Below are 10204 nucleotides of genomic sequence, written 5' to 3' on the forward strand. Positions count from 1 at the left end.
CAGCCCTGCGGGCAGGGGGGGTGTAATAATAATAAAACAACATTTGCATAGGGATTTCCTTTACAAAGCACTTTCTCAGGGGTGGGAGGCGCTGTGGGGGCCGTGGAATCCTGGCGGGGAGGCGGCCCTGGCCTTGGGTTGGTTCCACCCTCCAGCCCAGCCTGCAGTGTGCAGGGGTAAACAAAGCCCTATTCATCCAACTGTTTCGGATCCCCTGGCCTACGTTCCTTTCTCCCTCTCCCATGGAGAACTCACTTAGGGCTTGTCACTCAGGATAGAAAAGGGGCATCAGGAGTCCCAGAGGGAGGGGTGACTTGCACCCTGTGGGGCCCGTGCCCTCTGGCTCCACGCTCTGAATCAGAACACCTCCGCTGTGGTTGGTTTGTGCAACTCTCTTGCTGCCCACGTTTGTGTCTTCATGTGCACGGTGTCAGCCCAGGTTTGCTGTGTCTGCAAATGCTGTGTGCATTGGATGACATGCAGAGATAAGCAGGTGCGGGTCTTTGCTAATCCCTTCCCACCTGAGTGGGAAGTGAGACTAAGGGACACAGGATAGGGCCCTGGGGCCACTGCACCTGCAGGGGTGGGAGGGCTGAGGCAGCCGGGTCCCCCTCCTGTACCACCCGGCTAGAGATCACTGGCAGTTAGCTGCCATCCAGCATCCTTGGAGTGGGGGGCGCACCAAGCCCTGGCCCCTTAAGGGCTGATGAGCTATATAGGGTCCACCTGTAGGGCCCTCGCAACCTGCAGCAGGCCCAGCAGGAGACAGAAGATGGAGGAGGTCATTGCCGGGTTGGAGCGCCTCACCTTCGCCTTCGAGCAGGATGTGGAGCTGCAGAGAGGCACCGGGCTCCTGCCTTTCCAGGGCATGGACAGTGAGTGAGGGCAGCCCCTCTCTGCAGGACTCTGCTCAGCTCCCTCACGGCGGGGCCCCTTAGCTCTGGCTCTGGGTAACCCGTTTTCCAGATTGAGAGAGGCGGAGAGGTGACTCCACAGGAGGACCCTGGCCTCCCCGTCTTTCAGGCTGGTCTGAGGCCCCCTCCATCTCCTGTTTCAGAGCTGGGGGTTTAAGTTGAGGCTTGGAGGCTGGTCTGGAGGCTTCCAAAGGGCTGGAACTTGAGGGCTCACAGGCTGGAGCCTAGGGGCCGTTTAGGTGGCCCTTGGTGGCAGAGGGTTGGTGAAGGTCCCACGCCCACAGCTGCAGGTAAGCTGTCTTCTCCTCTCCCTTCCCCCCAGAGTCGGCCTCAGCCATGTGCGTCTTCTTCGCTAAAGGGCTCTGTGGGAAAGGTGAGCTGGGGCAGGTCTGCGTTGGGCAGGAGCGGGGGCAAGCGGGGGCTTGGTGGGGGCTCTGCCTGGTGGGGTCGGAAGTCCACTGTGCCCCATGGGGTGGAGAAACTAGGAGTGGGCAGAATTTGGTCTTTTTTTTGGTGCTGGGGATTGAACCCAGGGCCTGGTGCACACTACCAACTGCGCTACATTCCCAGGCCCAGAATTTGGTCTTATAGTAGGCCGGCCACAAGTGCGTGGGTAAACCGAGCAGCCTGCGGGCTCCTGCCTTTGTGTCAGGGTGTCCAGGGCTGCCTGGAAGGGCTGTCCCTTCTTCCTGCCTGTGTGGGTGTTCCTGGGCTTCTGCCTGGGTGTCCAGGAGGCTCAGGCCTCCTTGTCCTCTCCCACTCTCCTTCTGGCGAGGACAGTGCCATCCTCTCCCTCCAAGTCAGTGGAGAAACTGGTCAAGTGCCCCAGCTACACCTTAGGACTTCTGGTAGCTCTGGCCACCATCTTTGAAATGCTACAAAAATCAGCCACCACTTTTGTCCCACCCGGCCTGCGGATCAAGCCCCTCCCCCAAACGCAGCCTTCTGGGGAGGCCTGACTTGCCCACGGGGCTCCTGACCCCTCTTCTGGTTCAGGGGCCACTCTGAAGCTCTTCCCGTAGAAACAAGCAGTTGCCCCCAAATCTTGCCTCCCGTTTTAAGGGTTCCCAGGCTTCCTGGAGTCTGCCTATTGATCTAGGCCAAGAAATTCTTCATGAATTGGACCTGCTTAGCGGATCCCTGTGATTCTGTCCTAAGAAGCTGGGAGGCTGGAGGGGCCCAGGCAGGGAGGCCCTGAAGCCATATTTGCTCACCTGCCTTGTTTGTGGCCCTGGACAGTGTGGGTCGAGAACAGAAATGGCCTCACTGGTCACCCAGGCCCCTGTGGGTCCACCAAGGACTGAGTGGCCAGTGGCTGGCAGTGACACCCTCTCTCCAAGAAATAAAGCGGTTATTGTGGACTGTCAGCATGTCAATGGCCAGGGGTGGAGGAAAGGGGACTTGAAGAGAACACCTTTCCTGTCCCCAAGATTCCTACAGAGTTGGCCATGCATGAGGCTGGCCCTTCTTAGAGGGTTAGGAACCAGGGTGTCTTTCTGCCTGGGAGATGCCACCTTGGGAGGAAGATGAGGTATAGATGTAACATTTCCAAAGTTGGCGCTTAAGTGGCCACATTTTTCCAGATCAGGAAGCTGAAGGTGTTTTTCAGAGACGTGAGCTCAGTCGGCCCTCGATGAGGACTTGCTCTGTGCCAGGCGGGCTGGGTGTGGGCCTCCAGGGCTACTCTCTGGTAGAAGGAGAGGGGTTCATGTTGGGGTGCGAGGGAGGCATCTGTCCCAAGCCTGGGGCTTCCTGAGGCTTGCCGCAGGGAGGTGTGCCAGGCAGAGGCGTGAAGTGGGAACTGCCATGCTCAGACAGCTTGCCCTGCATGGCACCTTGGCGCTGTCCTAGTCCTTCCCAGGGTCCAGGTGGGATGCAGGAGGGCAGCTAGGGACAAGCCCTGTACCCCCTAGGGAACGCCTTGGAGGCTGAGGCGGGCCAGCTGTGGGCAGGTGGGAGCCTCGAAGTGGCGCACTGGTGTCTGCAGGGAAGCTCTGCCCCTTCCGGCATGAGCAGGGTGAGAAGATGGTGGTGTGCAAGCACTGGCTGCGCGGGCTCTGCAAGAAGGGCGACCACTGCAGGTTCCTGCACCAGTACGACGTCACCAGGATGCCCAGGTGCTACTTCTACTCCAAGTTCGGTAATGCCCCGGCCTGGCTCATCCCCGCACCCTGGAGGGTGACGGGGTGGGGTGAGTGGGAAGGAAGTAGGTTGGGGGGCAGGGCACCCACAGGGGCCAGGTGTGTCCCAGGAGACCAGCCAGGGCTGTCTGAGCCCCAGGTGCCTCTGCTTCCCCACAGCCTCAGACAACTGCAGCGTGCCACCCTGCCCTTGCCTGCCCTCACCTGTCCCCACCCAAGGGGACGGCGGCATCATTTCCCTCCCCAGTCCTGCCTGGCTAATGCACACCCAGGCTGACTGGGAGTAAGTCTCCAGGGAGCCGTCCCCGACCAGGACTCCCCAAGCAGAGGCACAGTCACGGTGCTTACCACACCCACAGGCACGGCACCGTCGCCCTCTCTCAACCATCTTGTGACTTCCAGCTCTTACTTTAGAAGAGAAACAAAACAAAACAAAAAACCTTTGTGTTGCTTCCATAAATGGAAAACTAGCATGACGCGTAAACATAAAGCCTGAGGTTCGGAAGTCTGGCCCCTGAAATTATCTTGTGTGGTCAGGCCTGCTCCGGCATCTCACCTTCCTCCTGGCCTCAGTCCTTCTTTGGTCATCGAAGGACTCTTTAGGGGGAAACCACAGCCCCTCCACCAGCTGGGGAATGGAGTGTGAGCCTGCTTCAGAGCCTGCCCTTCCCAGCAGCACCGTAGCTCAGTGCTTTGCTGAGCCGGAAGCTCATCCTTTAGGATGATCTAGTTGAGTGGGTTTCAAACTGTGTTCCAAACAGAGCGGCCAGCAGAGGGAGCTGTGTTGCGCACCCCTCCTTTAGGAGGCTCAGGGCCAGCTTCAGGCCACTTAGGTGCGGAGCCATTCCCTGCAGGCTGATGGTAAGGCTCCTCCCAGGCCAATATTCCACTCCCAGAAGGTGAGGGCCACCCAGTTCACAAGGACTGCCTGCATATCATTCTGGAAAGACAGGAATTTATCTGGGAGTCTGGGTGCCCCTGGTCATTGCCTAAGGCTTTATCATTTTAAAATGTCACTTATGCATTCTCTCAATAACCTGCGGTAGGTTTCACTTGGGGATTAGACACTGTACTGTGCATGGAAACAGGAATAGGACCCAGTCCCTTTCTGCCCTTCAATAACTAATTATAGGGAAGAGACATTCAAACTCATGACTACTGTAAGTAATCTATGCTTTTGTTCTTAGAGTAAATGAATCTCTAATATTGTATCAAAGTAATTATCATTATTCTTGGATATAAAGATTTTTAAAAATACTGCTAGGGGAGCGTGAGGGTCTAGGATATCCCAGGTCTTCCCAAACTCTTGGGACAAGTGACCCAGGTGTATTCTGAGAAGCCAAATGGAGACTGCCCTGCTGCTGCCACCTGCTGGCCATGCTCAGGATGCAGCGTCATGAAAGACCACACCATCCCCCAAACCCTATTGCTTCCTTCTAGCAAATGTTGGCCAGACTTGGGGGTGAGATCACTCCATGTCCTTAGAAGGTTGAAGGCCAGGATCAGCACTCTACCTGGTGATGTACACTGACCACGGGCAAATAAGCCCCTCCTCACTGTGAAGAACCTGGGTGAAAATAGACACGCTTTGGCCCTCTGTGAGCACTGGTGTCCACGTTGTGAGATGAGAGAGCCGGAGTCTAAAACTCTCCAGATTCAGGGGCACTGTCTTTTCTAGGTGAAATCTTGCTTTGCCCACTGGGTAAAACGGATCTCTTTGGAGCCATCTGAAAATTGGAATAGTCACTGTGAATGAAGTTCCCTTCGGCTCTGAAAAGCACTGGGTTGTAGTATCCCCCCACCCCGCAGTGGTACACTGGGAGCATTTACACATACATACTTGGAAGGAGGTGAGAATGGTTGAATCTTCCTCCACAGATCTTCCTTCCTGAGCAAAGCCTCAGAGGGCGTTTACAGCGACTCCTGGACTTTTACAGTGCCTTAGGGCTGGTGGCTTTGAGGAGACCTGGTCCAATCTGCCGACAGGCTTGGTGGAAGCAGCACTGGGCTCTTGGCATTTCCACCCCAAGAAGCTGCCCCTGGCTCTGGAGGCAGCATAGGTTCCTTGGTGGACGTGAAGAGAGGGCAATTTCTCCACCCAAAGTTCTTCTCGGGTCTCCTGCCACTTACCCCGCATCTCCTCTTTCTCCCTCCCCGCAATTTCCTAAGTGCCTTCCGTCCCGGGCTCCTCTGGACCCCAGCCCTGCTCATTCCTCTGGATGTGTGTATTCACACCCATCCTGCTAAGCAGACCTTGTAGGATCTGCTCTTCTTAGACTGCAGGAAGGATTAGGATTAGAAATATCTTGTCTTCAAACAGCTGCTTCTGACCAGTATATAAAGGCCAGCGGGCTTATGTGAGGGCCAAGGTCAGTGTGGCTGGCCAGGTGGGAGACCACGAGGACGAGCCTGCTTGTCCACCAGGAGTGCTGGAATTTTCAGGTGACTGCCACAACAAGGAGTGCACGTTTCTCCATGTGAAGCCAGCTTCCAAGTCCCAGGACTGCCCTTGGTATGACCAAGGCTTCTGCAGGGATGGTAAGGCCTTGAGGGACAGGGACACGGGATGGGGTCTGGGTCAGGCTCTCCACAGGGCAGGGGCCCGACCGCCCATGAGACAGCACTGCTGAAATCTCAGCAGAAGGCCCCCCTGTAGCTATCCCCCAGCTTGTGCTCCGGTGGAGGGACCCACTGTGAAGTGCAGCCACAGGCTTCTCGGGGAAGGCTGACTGGGGTTCAATCCTACCTGCAGCACATTATGGGCTGCGAGACTTTGTACTAAGCAGTTTAGCCATGGAAAGCCTGGCACAGAGAGACTCTGTTCTTCTCACACCACTGGTCCACATCCCAGCCCTCAGCTGAAAAGTGTGACCCACATCCGTGTAAGTCCTAGAAGTCACAGCAACACTTCCCACCCTACCTATTTCAGGACTTGCCAGCTGACACCTGTCCCAACCCATTCTGTGGTTCCTGTCCCCCCTCTCAGGATGGCTGGAACTGAGTGCTTTGGGCAGAACAGAAAGAACCAGATTTATGCATCTTGATCAAGTGGAGGAGTCTAGAACTGCACATGCCCTTGCCTGGGAGCTGTTTTGTGTCTCTCCCCTCTGGCTAAAGCAGATCTTTCTGGCTGGTTTCTCTTTGCCCAGCAGGTCCCCGGTGTAAATACCGCCATGTCCCTCGGATAATGTGTCTCAACTATTTCATTGGCTTCTGCCCTGAAGGACCCAAGTGCCAATTTACCCAGTGCGTAAGATCTCTTGATTACCAACTCCCACCAGAGTGCGGGCCTGGCTTTCTGGGTCTAGACCCTCAGTTCCTCCACTGGCTGGCACTAGAAAATTAGACGCCTGGCAAATGTCTACCTGCTGGGTTTTCTTGGCATTGCCACCCAACCCTGGAGGTCTCGGTGGCTGGTGTGCTCCTGCACACCTTGCTAATGTGTGCTCTTGGCTGGGGACCGAGGTAGACCTCGCCACACTGTTCTAGGAATGAGTACAACATTTATTGCCCTTTCCCCCAAGCTCTGCAGTTCTCTCCCCTGCTCCCTGGCCAGGGTGAGGGACCCTTCCCTAGGGAGCCCTGAGACAGAGTTTGCAGCAGGCTGGTGCAGGGAATGTGATGAGAGCAGATGGGAGGTTAGGGCAAGACTGTCATCTCTCCCTCTCTACTTCCTCCAGCCCCAAGATGAACCTCAAATTCAACCCGAGTTACACAAAGGTGAGTGTGGGCAGGCGGGGTGCCTGTGTCTCCCCCTCACTCTGCTCCCCAGTGCTGCCCCGTTTCAAGGACCCTCACTCCCTCCGATCCTGTGGAAGGCACGTGTGGTCTTGTATGAGGGGCACCTTCATGGGGTGGCTTCTCCCAGAACCTGCCGACCTCTAGATCCCCTGTGTTGGGTACACCACAGCCCAGGCTTTCCTCTTCCTTAGCTGGATAACTCAAGGGGGCTTTCTGCTACAGAAAATGGGGCCTGGCTCAGGACTTGGGGCCCAGAGTCAGTTTTCTGAATCAAAGCCATCCCTGATTCAGGAACGTGCCTGGTGTCTAGGGACACAGTCTCCATATTGATTCCAAGCGAGGGCACACACCCTGTCAAGGGTCGGCCAGCTCCACCAGCCTGTGGCCCCCGACAGCCAGCTGCTGCTGCTTGTTCCACAGCTGGGAGTGTTTTTAAAGAAGGTTGGGGAAAAAACAAAAGAATATTTTGTGATGTGTGAAAATGATCATTTAGTGCCTGTGAGCGCTTCCACTCTCACACACCGTCTCCTAGGGTTTGACTCTGGGGGTCCCCAGCAAAGGGGAGGAAGTCTCATTTCTGTGTGAGGCAGTGTGGGAGGCCGGGCTGGCAGTTACTTGAACCAGGGGAGGTGGGGACAGAATGGCTTGATGCCGTCTCCCAGGAGGGAGTTCCTGTTCTCAGGGGTTGGATTAGTTATGGGAAAGCACTTTGTTTCAAAGTGAGTCTGGCTTCCTCTCCAGCACGCCTGCTTGTCCTTCTACTTTCCTGCCATGTGTGGAACAGCACAAGGCCCTCTCCAAAGGCCAAGCAGACCTGGCCACCCGATCTTGAACTTCCAGCCTCTAGAACTGTGGGCTAAATAAGTTATCGATTCTCAGGCGTTCTGTTACAGCAGCAGGTAACAGCCGAAGGCAGAAATTTTTCCGTGTGGTCTCTGGCTGTTCTGGGGCTTACAGTGGGAAGGGGTTGCAGCAGATACCTGATGGGCTGAGGTCTGAATGTTTACTATTTGGTCTATTGGAAGTTTGCTGACCCCTGGTTTAGGTGGCTGAGTGCTGAACTGCCACCTAAGTTTGACAAGCAGGTGCAACTGGAGGCAGTTTCTGAGCTCTATGGGAAGGCAACTTCCTGCCAGTTCTGAGCAAGACTCCTGACAGGAAACAGGACAGTCTGTGACAACTCTGGGGAATTATAACACTGGGGAAGTACAATTTTTAACTTATCAAAGGCATGCTTTCTGCACTTAAAAGTGCAAATAAAGGCATTTGAGACCTGGCGTGATATCAAATGCCAGCACCCTGGCCTGCGTGTAGTAGCTGTCTGCACACGGGGTCTCTGCAGTAGGTGTCTCCTGGTGACTCGCTCTCTCTGCAGCTTGTCAGGCCATGGGACTCAGCTCCTCCTGATTCTGGTGTGGAAGCCCACAAGCCCCCTTCACCAACTCCGGGCTTAAAAGCAGGGCCTGTGCTACAGGTGAGTGAGGAGTGGACACGCAGGGCTCTGTTTTGCTGAGGGCCAGGAGGGGATGGCCAGTTAGCTGGACAATGAGACTCCTTGTCTGCAACAGACATAAAGCCATATTGAGGCTTAGGAATGTGAATCAAGAGAATGGGGCGGGGGAAATCGGTAAACCATATGTTATGGAGTTTCAACAACTGCACTCTAGCTGCATCTCCCATCAGATACAACTATTTGTTTTAAAGGCCAATTTGTGCCAGGTATGGTGGCAAACACCTGTGATCCCAGCAACATGGGAAGCTCAGGTAGGAGGATCACAAGTTGGGAGGCCAGCCTTGGCAACTTAGGGAGACCCTATCAAAATTAAAAATGGGCTGGGGGTGCAGCTCAGTGTTAGCACTCCTGGGTTCAATTCCCACTACCTAAATAAATAAATAAATGGCTAAGCTGAACATCATTTATAGTTTGCTGGCTATTCACCCACTCATTCTCTTTGTTATTTACACACACTGATTTCTTTAAGATTTGTAGGTCAGGGATAGAGTTTGGTATAGAAGGAAACACAGCAAGTTGGTTTTCTTTTTTGCCATCTTATCAGGCAGGCAGGAAAAAAAAAATCCTATTTTTATGGAACAGCTTCTAAATTGTCCTGAGCTGTGTTCTACAAAGTTACACCAAATGACAGGCAGGAGAGGAGGAACCCTGGCTTTCTTGTACACTTGACTTTATGGGCCTTTCAAAGTCCAGAGCCCCATTCTCCGTGTGTGGCTGGCCTTGACTTTGTCTTTTAGCCCTGGAATGAGATAAGCTTTATTTATGAGCAGAATTTATTCTTCAGAAAGCAGCCATCTCCTATGGTTCCCTGGGCATTTTAGGGGTTTTCTCTTGAGATACGAATTTTCAAGATGTCATGCAATTCACTTTAGAAAACCCGCCACGTTGCCGTGGGGTTCGGTGAGACTTGGCCACCAGAGGCTCTGAAGAACCCAAGGCCTGGGGAACGGCAGATCCAGTGAAGGCACTCAAGAGCACGTGGTGGGATGCAGCTCACCACGTTTGGGGTGAGGCCAGCCCCAGCCTTGGGGCCGAGCCAGCCTGCCCTACCTGGGTGTGAGTCTTTCCATCCTGTGAACAAGCAGATAAAGCACCGTGGCAGGACTGAGTATGCGCATGTGGAATCTAGAGCTCCTAAGCATGAACACCTACAGCCGCGTTCTGTGCACAAGGCGCCCGCAAACAGCCTTGAGGCTGCTGTACACGTGATTAAACCCAATGGTTCTTTGGCATGAGAGCTGCTTCCCCGTGCAGCTTATTTTTTCTAAGTTGTAGATGGACACAATACCTTTGTTTATTGGACCCAAGTCTCACACACGCTACGCAAACGCTCTGCCACTGAGCCCCAGTTCCCCTGTGCGGCTTCCTTTAAGGGGAATGCATTCTGTGCCTTATGTGGGGGCTCCAGGCAGGAGATGGTACACAAAAGGCTTGTCCTGGCAAGGTAAGGAAGTGACAAGGAATGCTCACTGTAATGCTATTTTTACTGTAATAATCAAAAAATGCCATTCATTCCATTGGGAAAGAAAGGTGGCAGCCAAGTTGACTTGCAGGGACAGAGAGGAAGACAGCAATGGCAGGGGGTGTGAGATAGTCTTCCCCACCTTTAGGAGGAGAGTGGCAGGTGGGGTGAAGGTGGTGTGAGGGTGCAGGGGTCAGGCCTGGGGGTTTGGATGTCAGCTGGAGCCACCCAGGGCTGCTAACGTGGAAAGAGTGCCTTTCCACCAACAAATCTCTTGTTCTGGAATGTGTCAGCACAGGCTGTTGTGTGGATGAGGACACCTGCTGGGCCCTCTGCCTAGGTGCAGGGCTTTGGGTCAGCTGCTGTGAGTTCCCACTCTGTCACCTGTGGCTGGAAGGAACAGACTTGCCGAACCTCTGCAAGGCAGGAACAC

At 54.5% G+C, this 10204-nt stretch overlaps 1 protein-coding gene across 1 annotated transcript; it reads left to right on the forward strand.

The window, feature by feature from the left end:
* On the forward strand, window positions 1–6474 carry Cpsf4l (cleavage and polyadenylation specific factor 4 like). Its single transcript, XM_078041779.1, has 5 exons — window positions 1–875; window positions 1237–1287; window positions 2902–3054; window positions 5498–5593; window positions 6208–6474. The coding sequence occupies exons 1-5, from the start codon at window positions 707–709 to the stop codon at window positions 6399–6401; spliced, it is 663 nt and encodes a 220-aa protein (XP_077897905.1). The 5' UTR covers window positions 1–706; the 3' UTR covers window positions 6402–6474.
* The last annotated feature ends 3730 nt before the right edge of the window (window positions 6475–10204 follow it).

The sequence above is a fragment of the Ictidomys tridecemlineatus genome, chromosome 3 (genome assembly GCF_052094955.1).
Source record: "Ictidomys tridecemlineatus isolate mIctTri1 chromosome 3, mIctTri1.hap1, whole genome shotgun sequence".
Taxonomy (NCBI): domain Eukaryota; kingdom Metazoa; phylum Chordata; class Mammalia; order Rodentia; family Sciuridae; genus Ictidomys; species Ictidomys tridecemlineatus.

Excerpts from the sequence above, each read along its gene's own strand:
- Cpsf4l (XM_078041779.1), top strand. The coding sequence starts at position 707 with ATGAGCTATATAGGGTCCACCTGTAGGGCCCTCGCAACCTGCAGCAGG. Across the intron at positions 876-1,236 it reads GCCTTTCCAGGGCATGGACA|AGTCGGCCTCAGCCATGTGC; the intron begins GTGAGTGAGGGC and ends CCTTCCCCCCAG. Across the intron at positions 3,055-5,497 it reads CTACTTCTACTCCAAGTTCG|GTGACTGCCACAACAAGGAG; the intron begins GTAATGCCCCGG and ends TGGAATTTTCAG.